The 24,344-nt window shown below is 42.0% G+C and overlaps 2 protein-coding genes across 7 annotated transcripts in view; one reads left to right on the top strand and one right to left on the bottom strand.

The window, feature by feature from the left end:
• Positions 1–4,605, top strand: part of STAMBPL1 (STAM binding protein like 1) — a 42,707-nt gene extending 38,102 nt beyond the window's left edge. For 3 of the 5 annotated variants that reach the window (XR_004001374.1, XM_030570819.1, XM_030570817.1), the window contains one exon: positions 4,310–4,605. Coding sequence is in view for 3 of the 5 variants with exons in the window: in XM_030570819.1 (XP_030426679.1) it covers positions 4,310–4,372 (63 nt within the window). In the remaining 2 variants the exon portion in view is untranslated. Of the gene's footprint in view, positions 1–1,482; positions 1,563–4,309 lie in introns of those variants that run through there. The other 2 variants (XM_030570818.1, XR_004001375.1) reach the window with 2 other exon arrangements.
• A 3,475-nt stretch (positions 4,606–8,080) lies between these two features.
• ACTA2 (actin alpha 2, smooth muscle) lies at positions 8,081–22,658 on the bottom strand. 2 transcript variants are annotated; one of them, XM_030569023.1, is made up of 10 exons: positions 22,577–22,607; positions 21,852–21,869; positions 19,756–19,926; positions 17,882–18,010; positions 16,042–16,152; positions 14,703–14,787; positions 14,439–14,600; positions 13,990–14,181; positions 10,432–10,613; positions 8,081–8,308 (listed from the first exon to the last, which is right to left on the bottom strand). In XM_030569023.1, the coding sequence occupies exons 3-10, from the start codon at positions 19,882–19,884 to the stop codon at positions 8,165–8,167; spliced, it is 1,134 nt and encodes a 377-aa protein (XP_030424883.1). In that variant the 5' UTR covers positions 19,885–19,926; positions 21,852–21,869; positions 22,577–22,607; the 3' UTR covers positions 8,081–8,164. The 2 variants fall into 2 exon arrangements, with proteins under 2 accessions (XP_030424883.1, XP_030424882.1); XM_030569022.1 differs by lacking the exon at positions 21,852–21,869 and having other exon boundaries at positions 22,577–22,658.
• Positions 22,659–24,344: the final 1,686 nt, after the last annotated feature.

Here is a 24,344-nt window from a genome sequence, read left to right as displayed (position 1 = left end):
ATATCAGTCCCGTCAAATTCTCACCAGTGCCTGTGCTGCAAGCAGACGTTATACCAGCATTAGGTTGGTTTCTCTATATTTTCCCTTTGATATCTTTGGCCATGTGTAATTCATGGTCCTTTCCTAACAGACAGGTGCATTCCTGATGCCTCCTCCTAAGAGACATTCATGCCTGACATTTGCTTCTGTCACCTGTAAAAGTGATGTTTGTTTATGTTAAATAGAATTGTACTAAAATGTAAGTAGAGAACTTAAATTTAGTCTTGAAGATAATGAGGCCTGGTAAATTGCGGGTGAAATAAAGTGATATAGCTCAGAGGTAACTTAAGACATAACCACGGGTCATGTTGTAAACATGTTTGGTTCTAACTGATTTTAACAGAAGTTTTAGATGTAATGTGAATGTTTTGGAAGCATATTATCTACAGTGATAGTTATTGGAATGGCATTTATGCAGATGTTAATTAAAGATACTGTTTCATATTAAACAGCCCATGAGAGAATAGAAGGTATTTTAATTATGATAGTAGAAATATAGATATGGTAAAAAGCAGATTTAATGCTAATTAATTAAGTGATTATAAAAAAGGGTAGCACACTGACTTTTAAACTAGCGCACTCATTTACCATCATGGTATGGTTAATGGAAGGATTAGACACCCATTCTTCTTATCCATGGACTGATCGCCTCTGGATGAACTCTTTCATCTTGGAATGTGAATATAACTGCAGCGTATAGTTTCATCGTAATTCCTGTTTGCTTTAACCAACTATTCTATTTTAAATAAAGTCTTTCATTCTATGATTCACAGTTCCCCACTAAACTAATTTATCTGTAACCACAGCAGAGAGCCAAACCTAAAGAAATTAATTTGGTTATTGAGATTATGTCTATGTAAAATGTAAAACAAAGGTTACACTTCTTATCGCTACTTGAGAAGCAGTAACCAGTAAATGTTACGAACAGCTCTCTGACTAACTTGAGAAATATAACATGAGCCAGAAAAGAAGCTTTCCTACATTAGGATGTCTTGAGTGCTCCCTAAGCATGGAAAATATACTCCTGTTGTCCTTCTTAACAGCTGGGCAGTAGTCCCGTGCCAAGAGGAAAGGGCCAGAGAATTCCCACAGAAGTTTTCCATGACCACTTAAAGAGATTTTTTTCCTAACAAAGAATCACAACTGGCTTCCCCAGCTGTGAAGTCCAATAAGCCTGCAGAGCTAACAGCCACCATGAAGGATAATTTTCTCTATTGAACCTCTGCTTCCATTCACCCTTTCCACCAGCCTCTCAGAAGCCATTCCAATCACCACAAAGTAGTTCTTCAGTTAGTTGGGTGGTCAAAGGTTCTAGTATGCTCTTTACATGGCTAAAGAGTTTTATAATGAGAATCTGTGACTGAACAGTTAAATAGTCATTAATGATTATCAGAAATGTCATTCTGTTGTTTGAAATAAAGGCAATATTCCTTCTCTTGGCAGAGTTCCCAAATATGGAAACAGGGCTACTGGAGTGTTAACCAGAATGGATAAATAAGAACACAGACTTACTGCACCTATAGGTACAGCCTCTCCCTTGGGGAGTGGAAGTGGAATACAAACGCTGGAACCCAAGCCCTAGTTTCCTTTGGGGTGGGATTTTCAAAAGTTGACCATGAGTTTAACTCTGCCCCTGTTGACGTTAATGGCAGTTTTCCCATTAATTCCCATGAGACCAAAGTTGGGCGAATGCTGAACACTTTTGAAAATCCCACCCTAGGTTGTTTTGGCACTTGTTACACTGGCTCTTGCTACTGAACATTACAACCATGTTTTGAAGAGGCAATCCCAGGGTACGTAGCTCACTACCTTCTCTGTACAAGGCACCAAGTACACAACTGCTATCACAAAGCATGGAGCTATTACAGTTCCCATCAGAGACCAATGTAGCTCACCCTGTCATCTTATAAATTGTCTTTCAGTGTTACAAGTCTGTCCTATGTTTCAAATCTCTGTCTTCCATTGTGGGTGTGTCTGCTGACACCTTAGCCTTCTCTTTTGACACACGAGTATTAAAGCTGATGTATAACATTATCAAATCCTCCTGTCAAGCTGCCTGGAGTGGTTCAGGAGCATGAGTACCGACCCCAGGACAAACTGTTAAGAAGCCACACATCAGAAATCGGTTGTGAGTTCTATACTTAGATTTCACCAGCCAAAGATCAAGTGTGAATGCTTCAGGCCTTAACGTGGAGTCACAGACAGTCCCTTTGGGTACTCCAATCTATCCTGCCACTCCGGTAAGCTTTCCTTTGTGAGAGAGAGTCTCTTACACCAAAAATAACATTCAGGTTACCCCAAGTCAACTGCACTAATGATCCTATACCAAAGACAATGCGTGTAGCCAATTCTATAATAAATTAACCAACACTTATTAACTAGGAAAAAGAAATGTTTTTTACAAGGTTAAAGCAGGTAAACATACACACATAAATGAGTTAGTCTTAGGTTCCAGAAGGATATGAAAAGCTGCTGTAAGCTATGTCCTTTAGGGCTAATCCAGGCCAACCACTGGGCCACTTTTGCTTAAATTAAAAAACTTTGCCCTTCATAGTTCAAGCAGAATCAAGATAATTTCTTCTTGACAGGGGTTTTATTCCCCTTCCCAGGAATTAAAGCTGATGGGCTGTGCTCATGCAAGCCTCCTGTTCATGTGCGTGGAGGGAGCAATCCACAATCTCTTGTCCACCGATGTTGCACAATGGATCAGCTGGTGTCTATGGGGCCGCCTTTTGCGGGACAGAAGATGACATCTCTTGTGACGAACTAGTATTTGACACTAGTTCATGCTTCTTTTCTGCCTATGGGGATTTGAAGTTCCATTGCAATTGCTTCTATAGTTACAAAGCAAACATTTAAATATTACCTTAAACATGGACTACAGATATTGTTTGAGATGAATGCAGGCAGCAACTTATGAGCGTTTCATAGAGCCTAACACATTTTTAAAAAAATCTAAACATTTTAACAATACTAACACATGGGTGAGCAAGACTGCTTTCCTGCTATGCATTTGTCAGTGGTCAGTGAGACCTATGGGGCCCTGGCATGAGCTGGCACCTAGTCTGCCAGCGTCACACTCTCGTGAACCAGAACATAATGGTAATGTTTTGAAGCCAGTTTATGGCTAGCAGTGTTTGGCTGTTTCCAAACATATTCAGTCATTTAGGGCTATATTACATCTTTAAGCACAATCATGAGTGAACCGAAGGGGGTAAGAGGAAACTCCAGAGGCATTTTGCCTCAAATACCCCCGAAAGGCACAGGTCCAGCTCCGCTTCCCCCATCGGAGTAGCAAATGGCAGCTGACCTTATATCAGCTGAAAATTCTGACACATCTTAAACTAGCTCAGTTTGGCTGGCTGGTGCATTACTGGGGCAGGAGTATAGACTCTGCCCACTTGTCCTAGATGAGGAATAGTGGGCACCCAGCTCCCCCTTTTCCCTGCATATCCAGCCAAACTACAGGCAGCCTAGTCAGATACATAACTGAGAGCACAAGAGTGATAGCCTGTGTAAAAAATCTAACCCTTCAGCACTATTCCCGTTAAAGAACACATGGCCCCTTTTGCAGCTGTAGTCACTTTCTGTTAAACTTTCAGTCCATGCTTGCAAAGTTAACCCTGTACATGTTAACAGGCAAACCTGGGAGCCAAAGAAACTTGTGCCTATATAAAACAGGCTCGAAACTTAAGAGGAAGCCCCAAACCACATATTTCATTGGAGTCCAGCCCAGTTTGGTAATGTACAAAAGTGGCTGCCATCTAATGGGTGCTTGTGGCCTGTATGAAATGGTTTGTGGGTTTTAGGTCTGTGGCTACAGCAAGCCTCCAAAACCATACTGACAACACTGGTTGACATTCTTATTAGCAGTCTCAGCAAAGACATCATGATGTGAATACAAATAACGTCAGAACTACCCATTTTGCCATGGTGGTAGAGCTGGTCAGGGGTGAGGCACATTGGCAGAACCATATGAAAGAACTTGCAGTGCCACTGCCAGTGGTTTACTGTTCTATTGCTAAATGGAGAGTGTTGATATCCAGGCTGTTACTCAGCACCTTAGAAAGTACTGGGACCACTGAAGTAACTTTTTTGTAGCAGTCACCGAGAAGAAAGCAGAAAGAATATACAGTATATGGAATAGCTCTTTTATGGTTTAGTTTGGTTTTGGCTGGACCTGGTGCTCATGCAATTTTGTCTGACATTCAAATGATATATTACCTTCATTGGCTGCTGTCAGTGAATAATGGGTTGATTTCTTTTACAGACATGTAAACATGTAGTTGGGACAGAAACAAAAATAATTGTGCTGGATCTGAGGTGTTGCTGATGGAAGACAAATGGCCTACCAGACAGATGCCCCAAGTAGAAAAATGGCTACCGGATTTTCCAATGATGTTTTTCAGCAATTACTGATGTATTATATTTATACATTTTAGATTTAATGATTTGATATTTATTGCTCTTGCCATTTTTCGAGTTTTGTTGTTCTGTCAAGACAGAGTTCATAGTGAATTAAAACAAAAGCTGTACATGTATCTGAATAATATGATACAACAATAAAATGAGCTTCAAACAACAACACTGGTAAAACATGTACAGTGCTGCTGAGATCAAGGTCCTTGTCATCAGCTATTTTCTGTGCAACAGCTTTTTCAACAATGGTGTTCTATAACCCTGGCCTTTCACAGGCAGTCTGACAAACACATTCAGCTGATGTATGCAACTCCTGTGGTCTAGGGGTTGACTAGGTCAGATGTACTCCAGTAGTTGACAAAGCATAGTCATCTGGGCCTGTTGAGCATCCCAAGCTGACTTTTGAGATAGCTGAGAGATGGGTCTGGGGGTTGAAGTTAGGAAGAAGAATACAAAATAATGTGCTCCTCTCAAGAGCAGGACCAGCGCTAGGGGTTTGAGCGCCCTAGGTACACGGCAATTTTGCCGCCCTGTGGCTCCAGTGGAGCTGCCACAGTCGTGCCTGCGGGCGGTCCACTGGAGCTGCGCGAGCAGCTGACCGTCCGCAGGCACCACTGCGGCAGGTCCACTGGAGCCGCGGAGCAACGGACCCTCTGCAGGCGCCACTGCAGCAGGTCCACTGGAGCCGCCTGCCGCCCCCTCCGGCAAAACAGCGCCCACCATTTATTCTGGCGCCCTAGGTGATTGCCTAGGCTGTCTAAATGGTAGCGCCGGCCATGTCTCAGAGTCCTACTTAGAATAATCTGCTCCTCTTAGAGTCCTACTCAGACGCTGTTCTGAGAATCAAGATGGCCCTGCCCCTTCCACCATGCCTCCTACTAACATTTATATTCCAGTACCATATAGAGGCCAAACACGTTGGAGCCTATCATGGGAAAATTGGTCCCTTTCGGGGCAGTCATGGCCCGGTCTGCCTGTGACTGCCTTTTGCTGACATCTGGGAGTCACTGACTACCCCAGTTTTCTGAGTAAGGGTTAATTATTAGAAAACAAGCACCTGGATCTAATAAAGGTTACCTAAGCTCCGTTAGAAGGCGATTCTCAAGGAAACAAGAGCCTCCTGCGAGGAGGAGCTCTTATGAGGGCAGAGCCGGGAGCATAGAGAGTGAGTTCCTGTTGGCGGAGGATGTGGCTACACTGCCATAAACAACCTGGGGCTGACCCATTGCAGCTGATTTGTGCTGGGAGTGTAAAATTTCAAGGTAGATGGGCTCATGCTGGAGACTTGGCTCTGGGGCTCTCCCCCATTGTAGGGTCTCAGAACCCAGGCTCCACCCTGAGCCTGAAAAACGTAGATTCCGGTTACAGCGCTGCACACCCAGCCCCATGAAACCACATCAGCTGATATGGCCAGCTGTGGGTGGTATTTTTGCAGCTTAGCCATCCCTGGCCTGGGGCAACTGGAAAAGCTGCTTGTAGAGAAGGGAGTCTCCTAGAGGCAGAGCTGAAGTTGTCAGCCCAGGGACATCCCCTAGACAGGGTCAGGAAGCTTAGAGATGCTGCCGCAGGGAACAGCAGATATTGACAGTCCACCGCAGATGCCTGACTCCAAAGAAGGGCTCTACCCACGTGCAGACCTTCCTCCTGGGGCAAAGGCTTGAGTCAAGAGGCACCTGGAGAGAGGAGTGCAATGGACTCATGTGACAGACAGAATTAAGACAGCCACAGTCTCCCAGCAACGGTGTAAAATGAACTTGCTATTAATCAGTGAGACCCTCCAAAAGGGCATTCATGTTATTTAAAGGTCTTTCTACCCTGTGTGCGGGGAAATCAAGGCAGTGCTTGTCTGTGGTGTCACACCTAACCACCAAGGGGGAATCCAGCATGGCCTGCCTTATGATAGAGCCCATTGTGCTAAGTGCTGTACAGACATAGTGACAGCCCTGTCCCAGCTAGGGCTTGATTTTGAGATTGTAGCCTAACAGCTGGCAGAGACTAACAAGTGGGTCAGGTGAGGGAGGGGGCATGCAGGGTAGCAAAAATAAAATGTAATCTGAATCCACGAGAGAGAGAGAGAGAGAGAGAGAGAGTTAGTCACTCAGTGCATGCCTCAGATCTGTTCAGCTAATGACGGTCTTCACACAAAAAAAAAAAAAAAAAAAAAAAAAAGACGTGCCCTTGATGGGATGTGTGTTATGTAGTTATTATTCCCAACTTCGTTGTAAGGCACAGTTATAGCGGCTCCCTGGAAATTGCTGAGAAATGTATTCACCAATAGCTGACAAATGTACTCTCCAGAGACAAGGTTGTGGCGGTACTGTCTTTTATTGGCCCAACTTGTGTTGGTGAGAACGACATGCTTTTGAGCTTACAGAGGACTGACCTGAAGACAAGCTCTGCGTAAGTTTAGAAGGTTCTCTCGCTCCCCAACAGAAGGTGGGCCAATAAAAGCCACACTTCACCCACCTTATCTTACTAATAGCCTGGGACCGACAGAGCTATAATACCACTGCATGTGCACTTTCCTGACAGCGTCATTGACTCAGGCTTGAGCTTTCTCAGATCCAGTGAGCATAAAATTGTTCAACATTTATTTCATCTAAACCAATAGTCAAAAATCAGCTGCAAATAAAATTCACCAAAAGGAAACCGAGAACTATCAATCATTTTAGCTGTTCAGATTGTGATTCCAAGGAAATGTTATGTGATTAACCTATATTGCTTGTTCTAGAGGTAGACAAAAAATCACAGCACTAAAATAATATTGCTGTAGTCAGTCCAGCCACCTAGTGACCTGGTCTGAATTGAAGCCCCAGTTCACCCTGATTGCCACAGCTTAGACCACGGGTAGGCAACCTATGGCACGGGTGCCGAAGGCGGCAGGCGAGCTGATTTTTAGTGGCACTCACATTGCCTGGGTCCTGGCCACTGGTCCAGGGACTCTGCATTTTAATTTAATTTTAAATGAAGCTTCTTAAACATTCTGAAACCTTATTTACTTTACATACAACAATAGTTTAGTTATATATTATAGAATGAGACCTTCTAAAAAGGTTAAAATGTATTTTTGGCACACAAAACCTTAAATTAAAGTGAATAAATGAAGACTTGGCACAACACTTCTGAAAGGTTGCCGACCCTTGGCTTAGACACTTCAGAAATAGGCTGCTTAGCTCCTGTAGAGAAGACAGTACCTTGATAGTACCTTTCTGAGCAATGCCCCTGCTTTGGCTGACACACACACACGCACCACAGATGCTAAAAGAATAGGTCAGCCCCATACAAAGCCTGTGTGTATTAATCAATAATACTAACAGCTACAGTGTGGTGGGGGACCAGAAGATTACAACTTGTTGTGGGGACACCAAATTGATGGCTCTACTTGGGGCTACTCAACATCTCTGCAAATCAGGTCTTCTGTTTAGGTGCCTAAATGTGAAAAAGCCTGGGACAGGTACTTAAGTGTATTGTGACATTACCACTTGAATGAAGATGAAACCCGTTCAGAAGCCTCCAAGAGAGCCCACACCCTTTTGTAAAATAAAATAAGTTACTAGACACATATTTACTATTTATTCAAAAAAAATACATCATATCCAATCAGAGCCATTATTATGAAAGATTTTGGAATGAAATTATAAGAACGTATTTATTCCTGAATACATTCACAGCAATGTGCTGAAAAATACATATACAGATAAGCAGATTAAAAGCATTTGCGGTGAACAATGGATGGGCCAGCTTCATCATACTCCTGTTTGCTGATCCACATCTGTTGGAAGGTGGACAGGGAGGCAAGAATAGAGCCACCAATCCAGACGGAGTACTTACGCTCAGGAGGAGCAATGATCTGTTAAGGAAAAACACCACCTTGTGTTATGGGGTAAACATATTTGGTGACAAAGCGACTTAAGCAGTGATACTGATGTTGATGGAACCCCTCTGGAAAAGGGGCGTCCCTGACGTGAGTTATGGGCCAATATTTCATAGTCACTCAGTGTATAGTCTGACCCTAGCTGAGACTGAGAATTTGAGCGCCCTCCCAGTCAAAGCAGTGCCAGTGACTGCAAGCAAAGCAGGGGAAGCTACAATCCTTGAAACATTTAACACCAAACTGGTTAATGGATTGGAAATATATCAAGGGACAATCCTGAAAGTGCAGAGGGATGGACAGTGGATCTCACACTGTCTTTCCTGATGCCATAGAGAATATGATATTTCAAGAGCCAAGGAATGGAGGGATTGTGGTGCCAGGAGAGAAACTCTTTTTTTTTTTTTTTTTTGTAAAGAAAGTGATCAGTTGAAAGAAAAGGTTGGTAGGGACAGGGGCACCAGAATGGGAGGAGAGGGGGAAAAGGAGGCCATGGTCCCATCACTTTTTACCTGCCTTAAGGGCGAGCGACAGGGGGAGGAGGTGGAGAGGCATGAGCAGGGGGCAGGGCCTCAGGGAAGAGACAGTATGGAGTGGAGCCTTGGGGGGAAGGGAAGAAATGGGGACAAGGCCACAGTTGGGGCACCAGTGGCCCCGGCCCACACTTCTAGAACACTTCCGGCACTCCTGAGTAGGGGCCTGATCAAAGCGCAGGAAAAGCAATAGCTGTGTCTTTGAGTCTTTAGACTCCTGGCATCAGTGGGAAATATGTTAACTTAGGGTAAAATTTCCTAAAGTTCCTGAGAGTGGGATTCATAAGGAGGACTTAGGCTCATCACTTCAGCACCTAACTGTTAGGTGCCTTGCCGCCATGGGAATTCACAACCCTGGCTTAGGCACCCAGGCTCCCTGTACATTGCAGCGGGTGCGTTCGTCCCCTAACAAAGAGATTCATAGAATCCAGCATGTGAAAAACGAACAGCCTAGGCTAGCCAGTGAGAAATGCTGCGAGCTGGATGTCGCCTAAGCCCTGCCTCTCAAAAGGATTAGGTGCCTAACTCTGTACAGGAGGGCAGCACCTCCCTCCAGTCAGGATTCTCAGCTGTGAACCCCCTTCTGCAGTTAGGTGCCTGAGCCAGGCCAGCCCTTTTGTAAGAAAAACAGAGGAGGATAAAAAAGCTGGTGCTTTTGCCCCTCCCTCCACTAGCCCTGTGGTTAGAGCAGTCACCTAGGATGTGGGCGGCTTGGCTTTAAATCCCCACTCTGTAGAGCAGGGGCTTGCACCTGGATGAGTGCTCTGCCTACTGGTCTATTGAGTGTGCTGGGTAGGTCTCAATCCCACCGTGGAAGCTGCCCCACTTTGTATAAAATACTTAAATATCCACTGGACGAGAGAGCAAGATTGATTCGATAGTCTGGTGCTTAGAGCACTCACTGGGATGTGGGAGACCCCAGCTCCAGCCCCTTCTCCACTGGGTATAAAATCCTTAACTAGCCATTGGAATGTCTTCAACTGGTGAGATAGAGAGACTCACCCCAGAACATCCCATCATGCAGTGGTTAGGGCTCTCACTTGAGAGGTGGAAGACCTGGCTTCAAATCCTGACTCTACATCAGGCAGGAGGATTTGAACCTAGATCTCCCACATCCTGAGGAAGTGCTCTAACCACCAGGTTATTGGCTTTAAAGGGCAGCTCCACATCCTCAGCTGTACTTTGTGCAGAGCCCAATCTGGTATGTGACAGTCACTGGCCAGGCACACGGGGGGAGTAAGCTCCTACACACAATGGGCTGTTGTAACTTACTCCATGCTGGGAACAAGGGAGGAACTGGGATTCAGTCACAATTCATTCTCTGCTCTTCTTCTGGGGCAATGCAGTTACCTGCCACCCCTTATTCAGGGCAGATTATACAGTTACAGTCTAGCCCAGAGTAAGGTACAGCTCATCATGAATCAGGGTGGCAAAACTCGCCTTTTGCTAGCAAGCAGGGTATGTATTAGTGATTACGTGAGAAAATATGCACATGAAAGAGCTGAACTCCTCTGCCCCCCGCCCCCGCACATCTTTGCAAAAATCTGCCCACAGATAATTGTGCTGTACCTTGATTTTCATAGTGCTGGGAGCTAGAGCAGTGATTTCCTTTTGCATCCGGTCAGCAATACCCGGGTACATTGTCGTACCACCAGACAGGACGTTATTTGCATAAAGGTCCTTTCTGATATCAATATCACACTTCATGATGCTGTTGTAAGTAGTTTCATGAATGCCAGCAGACTCCATGCCTGTGAAAAAATAGCAGAAGGTTTAGAATAAGCAATAAGTAAGTAAATAGTCTTAAAACTATTAAGTAAAATGAATAGAAGCTGCTGTTTAGAAGGCACCAGTCACCAAGGCTTGTGCAGAGACATTCTGCTGCTAGCTAAACTATAGTGCATGGCTACACTTGCAGATGTAGAGCGCGGTGAGTTAAACCTGCCTTCGGAGAGCGCAGTAGGGAAACCACTGCAGTCTGTCCACACTGACAGCTGCTTGCACACTGGTGTGGCCGCATTTGCGGCACTTACAGCGGCATTGGGAGTGGTGCATTATGGGCAGCTATCCCAGCATGCATGTGACTGCAATGTGCTTTTCAAATGCAGGGGTGGGGGTGGAATGTGACAGGGAGTGTGTTGTGTGTGGGGGGGGTGAAAGAGAGTGGGTTTTTGTGGGGCTGAGAGTATGCCAGCATGCTGTCTTGTAAGTCTCTCTCTCTCACACAGCATTCCCGGCTGTCAGAAACGGAACCTTCAAAGGGCATATCTGCATTCCTACAGCGATTCAAAACAATGACAAGAATGGCCACTTGATTTAAGGGGATTATGGGACGTTTCCAGAGGCCGATCAGAGCGCAGTAATGCAACACCTCATCCACAGTGGTGCCATGGCGCTCCAGCGGGGGCGCAGCAAACGTTATTCAGCTCACCAAGGTGGAGTACCAGGAGTGCTGTAGCCGTGGAGTCAGAGTGCTCTATATGCCTTGCCAGTGTGGACGGGTAGTGAGCTACAGCACCCAGGGCTCCTTTATTGTGCTGTAACTCGCAAGTGTAGCCAAGCCCTTAGAATATGGCTATGCTATAGCAGCACAGCTACAGTGTTGAAGCTCTGGTGCCGTAATGTAGACACTTCTCATGTGAACGGAAGGGATTTGTCCACTGATGTAGTTAATCCACCTTTTTGAGGTGGTAGCTAGGTTGACAGAAGAATTCTTCTGTTAAGCCAGCTGCATCTACAGTTGGGGTTAGGTCAACCTGCCTAGGTCACACAGAGTGTGAAATTTTTCACAGCCTTGAGTGATGTGATAGGCTGATCTAATTTTTAGGTATAGACCAGGCCATAAGTCAGAAGTTATTTGGGGCACAGGCTGCTTGTATAATTGTTTCAAACAAGAAACCAAAGGGTATGGAATGAAAGAAGAGTAGAGTCTCCATTAGAGCTTTCCATCCAATTTCGAACAGACAATAAGAATTCCTTACAGCTTTACCAGAATTGTTTGTTTTAAAAAAACTCTATGTATGTCCTAGGAACATTAGATGTGTAACACTATTATTGCTGGTTGGGAATCCTGCCCTCTCACAAGACTTACAGGTGATTCCATTTGGTTTTGTGGCAACCTATACTCAAGTCTGTTCACTAGCATGACATTGTGCTAATGCCTCTTTTCTAAGGCACAACACCAAATATACTCCAGTTTAGACAGCCAGTGTACATAAGAATTAAAGTGATATTTTCTTTCATCTATTAGCACATTGAAAGTACAATAGTGACACTTCCTAGTTAAAGAACACCTCTGAGAGGAAGTACAGCCTTCCTTGGCTATTTTTTAAATACATGGTTATATTACTTTACTGTTTCTGTTTCCTGATGGGATGAGTAATTCTTAGCACCAGGTTTCCTGTGTAAAACCTTGTATTTACAAATTCAATACTCACTTTCCAAGAGCAGTCTCCAATTTTGCTTAAAATCTGCTCTGTGCATAAACTCTGCTCTTGCCAATAAACTAATTGTCCTATGGTAGTTATGAAAAGCAAACACAAAAGGGGGCAAATACAGTCAAAGCAAATTATGATCGTTCAGTATTTATATACAGTAGCATCTAGAGGCCATGGTAAGGATCAGGACCCATTGTGCAAGGTGCTGTAAAAATAGGTGCAAGACAGTCCCTGCCCCAAAGAATTTACAATCTAAGATGATGAAAGCATATGGAGATGTAATAATTTTCTTAACACTGTATGACCTGATCAGTGAGGTGAAGTTATTGTATATTGGATTATAAGACTTTCCTGCATTAATGTATTGATCTACCTTAATAGAGGGCTCTGAGAAAAAGAAGCAGGGAAGCAACACAATATACACAACTTACCATTTCCTAGCAAACACTTGGAGGGAAATTACAATGCAATGGACCTACCTCCTGTCTCCAACCCAAAGTTACACACCAATTTTGCCAGTGTGGAGGAACATATATATCAAAGCTCTACAAACAATTAAATAGCTTGTTCTCTGGGAAGGAGGGTAATCAAAAGAATGAATAGCTTTTAGATGGATTCTCCTTGAAGCAAAGGAGAGTGAAATTTTTTTTGTGAGTAAAGGGAACAGACTATGTAATCCAGCTCCTATGGGCCTTAGGGGGTCTATAGCAAGCTAAGACCAGGATCCCCATGTGGAAGATGGATAGACACCTGGTAAGCAAGATATTCATCAAGTCTGATTACTGCTGAAAGACTAGTTTTTCTTAAATGGTTTTGTTCTAAATAAATACTACTTTGCTTTAAGGGGGCTGCTTGGTTACTGGGTACCATGGTCATTGCTCCTGGAGAGAGCAGACTAGCAGTGCGGAACATAAGTCACATCTGCTAAGGTAATCACAGCTGACCACTGGGGAGCACAGCCCAGAGCCTGTTCTGAGAGTGGAAGAATCCCATGATTCCACCCCAAGAGAGATTTAAACCTGACATTTGGAGAGACCAGGAAGGGTCAGAAGTGCAGGTATTGACAGCTTCCATTTAATGGTCCTATGATACAGAAGGAAAACAGAAGTGAAATTTGAATTTCCAGTTGTGTCTATGGTTTTATAGGAAGTGGCAGGGGTCCCAGGGAAGCAATGATCAATGAACAATGATCCTGACAAAGCAGAAATAAAATCTTCAGGCCAAGTTCTGAGCTGCTGTGGTGGCTAGGACCCCAGTGATAGTTCGCCCACTTAAGCCAGATCCGAATTAGACTCTTCAATGTTTTTTTTAAAAGCATTAGTTACTAATGGGCTGGAGAGTGACTTGTTGGTCCAAGGCTATTAAAGCACAGTAGCTGACTGTGCAATATATGAAATGATGTTCATCTCTATCTAGGAGAACAGGAATGAGTATTTTTTGTTTTTATTTTGAAAGTGTTTATTACTTAGCTGATGAACTGTGCCTTGACATTAAACTCCTTTACATGAATGGTGCTATTATAATATAGAGTCTTAGATACATATTAACTGAAAATATATAGTAGAACATATGCATCTATAGGCACCGTATGCTATACTCTAAGTAAACGAATGTGGAGCAGGGTATGGATAGGAATTAAAGGGATGAGCTATTAACATAATTTACCAAGAGAAGAAATCAATTAACTTACCAATGAAGGAAGGTTGGAACAGGGTCTCGGGGCAGCGGAAACGCTCATTACCTATGGTGATCACCTGCCCATCAGGCAACTCATAGCTCTTCTCCAGAGAGGAGGAAGAAGCAGCAGTGGCCATCTCATTTTCAAAGTCCAGGGCCACATAACACAGCTTCTCCTTGATGTCACGGACAATTTCACGTTCAGCTGTTGGCAGGACTCAAGACTTTAGAATGGGAGTTAAAGATTCATGCATTTTAACAGATTGTCCATCACTTTACCCTACCAACTCTTCCAAACAACTTGTGAAAATAAATCCTCTCTCAGTAATGCTGGGTGGGTATTTTATATTCTGCTCAATTTCTTTATGCTTCTGTTGCAGCTCTAAGAACAACCACTGATCTTTTAAAGCTATCAGAAATTTTACACATTAAGCAAATCTTCTCATTTATTATTGTCCTTACCAGTAGTCACAAAGGAATAGCCACGTTCAGTGAGAATTTTCATGAGGTAGTCGGTTAAGTCTCGGCCAGCCAGGTCCAGACGCATGATGGCATGGGGCAGGGCGTAGCCTTCATAGATTGGCACATTGTGGGTGACACCATCACCAGAGTCTAGTACAATCCCTTTGAGAAAGAAGTACAGATGTCAGTTAACCTCAGATTCCATTTTTTAAAAACTGTTTAAATTTCACATTTTCCCTTCCCCAAAATCCCAAAGTCACAAACCTGTGGTACGTCCAGAAGCATAGAGGGACAGAACAGCCTGAATAGCTACATACATGGCTGGTACATTGAAGGTCTCAAACATTATCTGAAATGTAACAATAGCAAATCACTGTAGCTATAGGCATTTTTTAAAATTACAAACAGTAAGTAACTTGTTAGAAAAGGGAAAAGGGAGTTTAGTACAGATTATTGGCAAGCAGTGGTAGGGAGAAAATCAAGGGGTATAATGTCTAAATTCTATACATGTAGGCTAGAACACCAACTATTCTAGATTCGTTCATGTGTGCATTTTCTCTCTCACACACACAAACACACACACACAGCATCACTTAAACAGTATTTTATTTTCACCAAATAGCTGAGATCAGAATTTTGAATGGAAAAAAAGCCATTACTTTTTTAAAATAGCCTTTCATATTAAAAAAAGATTTAAAAGCTGAAATGTAGCAACTTGAACACGCTTGTTCAATGACCTAATAAAAAAAGTTTAAACTACAGAAACATAAATTTGACAACTTTCTTTGGACCAACTTTCGTTGGTGAAAGAGACAAGCTTTTGAAAGCATTTGAAAACCTTGTTCTTTTACCAACAGAAGCTGGTCCAATAAAAGACATTACCTCACCCACCTCGTCTCTCTAATATTCTGGGACCAACACAGTTTCAACAATAGTACAAACAACAATTTGACAACTAGCCACTCTGTCTGCCCTCCCTTCCGTAACTATTTTATTAAAATGAATATCAATAACATATGATGTACAATTGTTGTGAATAATTGTAATGATCATATAAAAATTATACAGAATCCACAGAGATTGAAATGATTTCAGAGGAAGCTTCTCAATGCCATTACAGTGTCAGAAAGGGGTTTGGGTTTTGGTCCTTTCACCATGTTATAGCTTTCAAAAAATATGGTTAGGAACTCTAACTTAACCAGGGCAAAGGATAGAAATTCAGAGCTCTGGCTGCTACTTTATATTCAGTACCTAACTACAATTTCCAAATTTGTATGACCGGTGGTACATAGTAACCCAAAAGTGACTAGGTTTAATGGAGTTTTAGCACAGCAGATAATGAGTACATAATACCTTTATTCTGAATGCTCTTGCTCCTGTAAGGTTAAACATTATTTCATTAATTTAATTGACTTACTGGGAAGTTTTGATGCAAGTGATCTCTGTTCATGTGATTCTCTAGGTATGAAAATGTATCCTTTGTTACTTGTCTCTTAATTTACCTGGCATCCCCATTTGTCACCTGCTTTGCAAAGAAGGGAAGCACTGACCTTTCTAAATAGCCAGTAATGATCATATTGTATTCAGATACTGGTATGCTTACCTGGGTCATTTTCTCTCGGTTAGCTTTTGGATTCAATGGAGCCTCAGTAAGCAGAGTAGGGTGCTCTTCAGGGGCAACACGCAGCTCATTGTAGAAAGAATGATGCCAGATCTGGAGACAGTAAGAAAAGACAACATGAAGAAACATCAGCAACCAACAGTCCATAAGCATCACAGTTACTTCCAGCCACATACCACGCCCCACAGCTACAAGTGCTTCCAGCACCAGAAATTGGCCAACAATATCTGACATTCAGTTATCCTGGATGGACATAACTGAATTCATAGTGGAAAGCTAAGTGATCAGCACCTGCAACCTACTTCAGGTTTTACCACTAATAATGTTTTGCTTATTGTAAATCAGTTTTGGGGCTCCTAAGTTAATACAAAATAAATACACTGTGCTTCAAAAAGCAGATAAAGACCTTTATATTATTTTTGGTTTGGAGAAAAATGCACAGTGAAACAGCATCCACTGAAACAACGTGGAACACAGTTCTGTTTGGATTAATTATTTTTTTCACACTAGCCATCTGTCCGTTTAGAGAAGGAAAGAAAACCTCTACCTCCAGATGGCAAGGGAAAAGGTCCATGAAAATAGATTTACATGAGCAACTTAGAGACTGCAATGTGACTCTTTGTAGGAGGAATAAACTATAATAAAAGTGGTATCCATACAGACAATGATCAGTTTTTGTGTTTACACACTGTTCTTTGCTCCAGTAATTTCGTGATTCTTTCTAATGAGCAACATTGGTAAAATAGGACACACCTTAGGATCCAATGAATTTGGCCCATCAGCAAAGATTGGAGTTAAAATAGCCTTGCAATTAAATCCAGTTTCCCAATATTCCTCAATGTGTCTTTGGCGTTGGCCTCTATCTATAACATCTGCATGGCTCTGTAATACCGTTCAGTAGATAACAGGGCTACTGAAAACTATTTCCCAGATGGAGAAGACTAGATTTCATGGGTGAATACATCCTGTTCTTGTTTGTAGAATTTCTCTGAGGTCAGGTGTTTCCTAAGAATTTGTGACTAGCCCCACAAGCGATTTGCTTTTATTCAAGCAGATTCCGTTAACAGGATTTTTTTAAATATATATATAAATTGTTTTCAAAGCATTGGTGATCACAGATCAGTTTACACTTAGGGCCTTTGAATTGGGGAAGTGTCATTATCTTGCTAAAGCGCTGATCCTTCTGCTGTTAAAGCCAATAGGAAAACTTCTGTCTAGGCCAGAGCACTTTTATGATGTGTTGTACTGCTTGCAGAGTTCCAAACTGCTCTAGTTCTGTAGAACTACTTTAAATAGCTACATCATCAACATCTTATAGATAAGTTTCAACAGTCTGTGGCAACAGATCTGGTTCTAGAGGCACTAAGTCTTGGATTGGAATGGTGGCTCTGCAATTGACTCATTAGGGCCCCAGTCCTGCTAAGCAGATGCATAACATTGCTCATATAAGTAGTCCTACTGACTTCAAAGTCATGAGTGAGTTTAAATGCTTTGCAGGATCGGGACACACATGGCTTTACCCAAGTCAACCTCTCTGACTCAGCTTCCCCATCTACAAAATGGGTATAATATTCACATACCTTGCAATAACTAGCCAGGTGTACACATCATCTTGGAGAGTAAAATAATAACTAACACTGATTAGCTCTGGGGTGGTGCATAGATGTCAATTATTACTAGATCAGCTCCAATATTCAAAAATAAAATACAATATTACTGGATAGCATGACACTTCAACCTTCAAATTACTTTGTAATCTTTTGCTATTGCACCCAGGTAATTATATCTACAGGTGATATAAGTAAACAAAATGTTTAAATACCTTCTCCATGTCGTCCCAGTTTGTGATGATACCATGTTCTATGGGGTATTTCAAGGTCAGGATACCTCTCTTGCTTTGAGCTTCATCCCCTACGTAGCTGTCTTTTTGACCCATACCCACCATCACGCCCTAATAAATTACATAAAGAATGTGACTCTCTCAGTGAGAGATGCTAAGAAGCAATTAGAATACTAACTGTGAAATAAACGTATGCTATTTTAACTGCTGGCAAGTTTACAAAACATTCATTGACTACTAATCTTGGGAGTATTACTTTTATCTTTAATGCAAAAATTACATCTTGTAATAGTATTTTATTTTCCTCAAATATCTGAGATCAGAATTTTGAATGGAAAAAAAGCTATTACTCTTTTTTAAAATAGCCTTTCAATATTATAAAGCTCTGGAGTTCATGTTCTTATTATAATTAAGTATGTAGAGTAAGCAACACTAGCCTAATATAAAAATCATCAATACAATGTAGAGAAATTAAAGATGAGCTTTTAAATAATAATTCAATTCATAAGTAGTAGTCATGGAAGAAACTATCACTCAACCAAATACAACATCTGGAGGGAAAAAACTCTGCATAGTGCCATTTAGTGGTAAATAATGAACAGTATATCTTTCAAATTTACCCAAGGGCCTATCTGTATTTTCCAGAGTGGAAGAACAGCTATCACTAGCTATTAAAAATGTTGGCAATTTTGAAAATGTAAACACAGTTGGCTGCCTTTACTATATTGTGTTCTTGTCAGAGCCTGATAATTACATACTCCAACCCCTCTGTTTTTCAGACTGATCCATCTTGGAGACTGATTACTTTGATCTTGTGTTCTATGATGTCTGTAGCTCCAGGAGACAGTCTGAGAGCTGATCCAGGACGTGGATGATTCTAAATAGCTGCATTCAATTGCATGCAAGCACTTATTTTCATTATGACTAATCTGTTTTTGAGCAATGAATATGATCAGTACACTGATCAGAAAATGGCATTTGAATTACTATTTATTATTTGCAGTATGCTAGTGCCCAGAGGTCTCAAGCAGGATCTGGGCCTTATTGTTCTAAGTGCTGTGCAAATGTAGAGGTATATCGGGTCCTTTTCACAAAGAGCTTACAATGCCATGCGCTATTTGCATGATCGCTAGGCAGCCTCGACTTAAAAATGAAAAGAAAAAGAAAATGGAAAAAAGGAATTCCCAGGGATGGCACAGCAGCATCCTCTTGCTCATGCTGTGGAAGTCTCCGGCACTTCGTTTTGGAGCTTCTCACCCATCCTCTCCATGATACTGGGCACTTAAACCATTACAAGGTACCCAACAACACATGCAATGAATTGTCCAGTATAATAAGCACAAAAAGAGTCAAAACGGGTAGTAGTTGCCACTTTGTTTTACTCTAGCTAATCTGTCTCAGACACAGACCAGCCGTATCTCAAATGCCATGTGCTGTTAGCTTCTTTCATAGTAACAAAAGGAGACCCGGAAGAGTGTGAACACTTTCAGCTACAAGGTCAGATCATGGGCTACATGATCCAGAGCTAAGGAGAAAAGGAAGGGATATTGAAAACTTTTGGGAAAAGGACTTCTCCACCAGACAAAAGATCAGAGCTAACTCAGGCATGTACACCTGCAGGGCCTGCATGGTCTTATTTTATCTGGAAATATCTGGAAATATCATACAAATTAATGACTTGCAGCTACAATACCTGACTCTGTGGGCTCACCAGATCAAACTAATCAGGACTGGGGCTGGTGAGTATTTTCAGGGAAGAGCTGGGTGCTCCAGGAAAAGGAACTGAGTCACTACTATCTCTAATACATTCTGTTTAACCCTCATGCTGTGCTTGAATAGTTGAACTGATAATTCACCTGGTGCCTGGGACGACCCACAATGGAAGGGAAAACTGCTCTTGGAGCATCATCCCCAGCAAAGCCAGCCTTACAAAGTCCTGATCCATTGTCACAAACCAGGGCAGTGCTGTCCTCTTCCTCACACATCTTCTGTGTCAATGTCCGCAGGCCTTTCAGACAAAAAGAGCTCTACAAAAACAACACACAGACAATGAAACAATTCTGCAGGCAAAATACAGGGGCTGCTGCATGAAGTGGACTTGCCACAGTCAGGATACACATGACATCCAGTAGGAATAAGAACATTATTAATACACAATGTAAGGATTCAAAAGAGAGTGTTAATCTCAGAGTGCAGGAGCCTCATATTCCACCTGCTCTGCAGGAAGGGGGGGTGTTTAAAACAAAAACAAAACAACCCCCAGGAATTCAATGTGATTCAATGGAATTCCCCCTGAAGGACAGGAAGTCTGATCTAGGAGAGATGGAGTTTTAATGGCTTGAGGATGGTTCATATATTTATATTTTAGTGTATACATTCAGTGTTCAAAAAAGGTGCTTGACTGACAGCTTTAGAGATAAAAGTACAGTACAGGAAGGGGCAGTGCAAGTTTCCCAGTGCTACCCATCGCCAGGTCAACCCCCTGCTGTGGATGAACACTTCTAAGGGTGAGAGGGTAGCTTGCCATGGGCTTCCTTGAGTTTGCCAACAATGTTGTCAGATGAGAACCACTATTATTGTGGCATTTTTGTTGTGGAGACTAGAAACAGGGCTAAGATGGATAACTCATTTCATACACACAATTGTTTGTTTAAAAAGAGAAAGTGATTATACTTTCCTAACTTTCCTAACAGTATTCTAGTGCTTCAGTGAAGACGTCCTTCCTTGAAATTAAAATTGGAAATCATAGACATCTTCATTTAAAACAGCCACAAAACACACTGCAGCCTCATTTCAAAGTTGTGCAGAAGATCACTCTCTGCTACTATCCATGTTTATTTTGCCATGGTTCCCAGATGGAGTAAATACCACTGAAATTAGTTCCCTTTCTAAAATCATGTTGTCAGGAAAGTGACACATAAAATGCTTTGAAGTATTTTGAATGAAATCAATGAGAGAAACAAGCATTGTGCAGAGCTGCAGAGACATGTTTGTCAGCAATTCATATTGTTAGGGAGAATCCTCTGAATAGCTCTGGACCCACTGTTTGGCTTGCAAAGGCCTACATGTGGAATTAAATGTTTCAAAAATGTGTTGAGGGCTAAGTGAGACAGGGACAGGAAGAGACACAGCTGACTGCACATGTTCATTAAGAAATTCTGAAACGGGGGTGTTAGAAATGTAGGAAAGGGTGGAGTCAGGTTGAAGTGATTAATTGCTGAGGTGAAGTGGAGTCTATGTTGGGTGGCCCTCAATAGCAGAACAGACTAAAGAGCGAAAAATGGAAAATTTCCCCAAAATGCGATTTGTGCTGCCACTGTGCAGAAAAGGAATCCAGGAGACACTGCCCAGTTCAGCTACTGAATGCTGCATAGATGCTGGCTGCCAGAAGAAAAGTTGATACATAAATGCTAACTTGAAATGTTCTAGGTTTTATGTATTGGGGAAAAAGGGAGGAATTTTACAGTTGTACACAATTATGCATTTCTTAGGGGCAAGAGCTATTTATGTTTAAGCATTCACTTAATGGAGTACGACTTATCTACCATGCATGAACAGCCCAGTTTGGAACAAATCATTTCCTAATTAGGAAATAGATTCTCAAAAGTCTGCTTTTGGAACAGAGTTCAAGGTCAGGGGTTTGCTCAGACCAATGCAAACTAGTACTGTGCCAAAAATCACTTGGGGGAAGGGAGAAGGAAATGCTACATTTCTGAGCTTAGTGGACTCAAAATGAAAACCATATTTAGTAATAAAGCACCAAAGTTGAAGAAATCAAAACTGAATGATTTCAGGCAGTACTCTCTGCTGCCAAACACTGATTTTCAGCTCAGGACTGCCATCGAGTGCGGCAGTAACATTCTACAGTAGCAATCAACACAACATTGTGGAATAAGGTAAATATGCGCTATACATCTCAGGTGATTAAAACATGGATTTAGTTGTTACCCACCTTGTTGCTGCATGCTTTCTGCTCAGAGAGAGAGAGAGAAAAACCTGATCCCCGAACCCTCCCACACAAGACTGACAAAAGATTTCAAAATCATAAGAAACATTCTATCTGTAATCCATTCCTTATATAGAATGCTTGGTGTTTTACACTGTGGGTAGTTTTCTGTGTAAATAGACATCACCATCATCATATCATGCTAGATACCAATATCACCATCTTTCACATATTTATCTCATTTAAAAGCATGTTTCCAATAACCTTTTCTAACCCGGCATACCAACGTACAGTAAGTCTACAGCACTAAGACACATCCATGAGAAATCATAAACTGAATCCCATCCTATAGCTACATCCAATGGGCTAATTTAATCCACTGAATCCAAAGCAGATATACCAGGGGTGAATTTGGCCCAGTGTGCTTAAATAGAAATGCTGTCATAATTCCAATCATGTAAATATTTTAAATATACCTCTTAATATTATTTTACTGCTGATGAGACAGATGAAATGACTTGGTAGAACTAAACTTTTTCCAAGACTATAAAATATCTAAAAAAAAAGGCACTAAAATATAAAATGATTGGAATGTTTATTGGTGCAATTTTAATATGAAATACATGACAAGTTACAGAAGAATAATACAACCTCCTGAACACTTTTTGCTTTTTCTTTGTTTATAAAAGTTCTCCTGCAATCTGTCAAACTGTTGGTTCAGTGCCACTTACCCTGAGAGTGCTTGGCTGGGGATAGCTGCTCTGGGACAGTACACTGTGAAGCTGAAAACTGCTGGTTATATAGCCCCTTGGCCTGTTCCCCTCCCACTAGCTTCCCAAACAAGGAGCAGAGACAAACTTCAAATCCATCTCTCAGTCTAGCAGAACCATATAGGGACCTCAGCACAAAAACCTCTGATCTGGGTGGCCACAGGTCTTTTCCACTGCATTCCACTGCACTACTCCTGAAACAGGAGGAGAATTCAGCTGTGTAAGATAAACATGGTAAAACTTCAGGATAACTGCTAAAATGCACTGAGACACTGGAGCAGTGACAGAGACACTCATCTGCAACATACAAAGTAGCATAAAAAGCTAAGGAGACAGCAGCCAGTTATAGAAAGGAGGTTTCTAGAAAACCCCTGCCTTCATGTTCACATTAGCTAAAGATTATTTGGCAAAAGCAATAACAATGATTGTGATAAACACACGAGTTGCTGTACTTTGCCACAAATGCTGTTGAAAGTGGCATATAAATAGATGACTCCAGTAGATCAATAGCGCTAATGGGAATAGGAGTTCTGAAGGGCATTCTCATTTGGCTCTCTGGGGCACATAGTTATGTAAAGGCACAGTAGAAATGCTTTAATTCTGCACTGGTTGTAAAGCTGCAGTGTAACAACAATCCCTTGTAGACAGACAGTGTTGATGGGCTGGAATTCTTTTTCTTCTCATGTGAGTTTTAAATCACTGGAAATTCCAGGCCCAATTCTTCCCTTGTGTAACTCACTGGACAAACTTGGTCCATTAAATTTACATCTTAGACATGTTTTCTGATATAGTTTGCTGCATTATGTCCCACAGCTAACCCCACTGCTACATTTAGTGATCAAAATGAGGGTTTCTACTTACATATTGAAAAGTTATTCCCAGGGAATGGCAGGATTTTACAGCTGTAGCCAGCTGTTCTCTACACAGGCAGACTCTAGTAGAGAAGCACTTGGATGGGATAACACTGTTTTGCCATTAGGCTTGTAGTAAAAAACAGAGACCAAAAACCACATTCTAACATTTGCATTGCTGAGCCATTATGAAAATCAAACTGCCCCAAGCATTCCAGATGAGATCATTGCTTTATGAGCTTTTTCTTAACTGGATGTGTGTGGCTGTTTGCACATGCCCACAAGATATTTGGTGTCTAATCCTGTAGCCCTAATGCAAGAAAATTTCCATAAGACTTGAATAGGAGTTTTCCCAGTGGAAAGATTTAAGGATTAGTAGGCATTGTGCAGTCTCAAGAGACCATGGGTATGTGTCCCTGAGAGGTAAGGAATTTACTGGATTGGTTTTATGGCAGCTGGGCATGTGGCTGAAGACATCCACTTGAGAGGGACAATCTCTGCAGCATCTGTCACATTTAAAGGTGATGTTTTGACCCTTTGGGCTCTGCTTTCTACAAGCTCTTTTCTCCTCTGCTAAGTTGGATGGCATCCTCTCGTAACTCCAAAGACCTTTGTTAAGATCTTGTTTCCAAAGGCTACGGTCTTGAGTGTGATCTTCCCATTTGTCCACATCCATGTCCATTTCTTTGAGGTCTTGCTTGCACACATCCTTGAGACGCAATTTTAGGCATCCTATGGGTCTTTTTTCCAGATGTCAATTTGTCATAGAGGATGTCCTTTGGGACATGCCCATCATTCATTTGGCATACATGCCAAAGCCAGCAGAGGTGTCTCTGTTTGAGGAGTATTGGGTATACTGGCAGACTTGAGCACCTCAC

The sequence above is a fragment of the Gopherus evgoodei genome, chromosome 7 (genome assembly GCF_007399415.2).
Source record: "Gopherus evgoodei ecotype Sinaloan lineage chromosome 7, rGopEvg1_v1.p, whole genome shotgun sequence".
Lineage (NCBI taxonomy): Eukaryota > Metazoa > Chordata > Testudines > Testudinidae > Gopherus > Gopherus evgoodei.
This window is presented reverse-complemented; position numbering and strand designations above follow the sequence as displayed.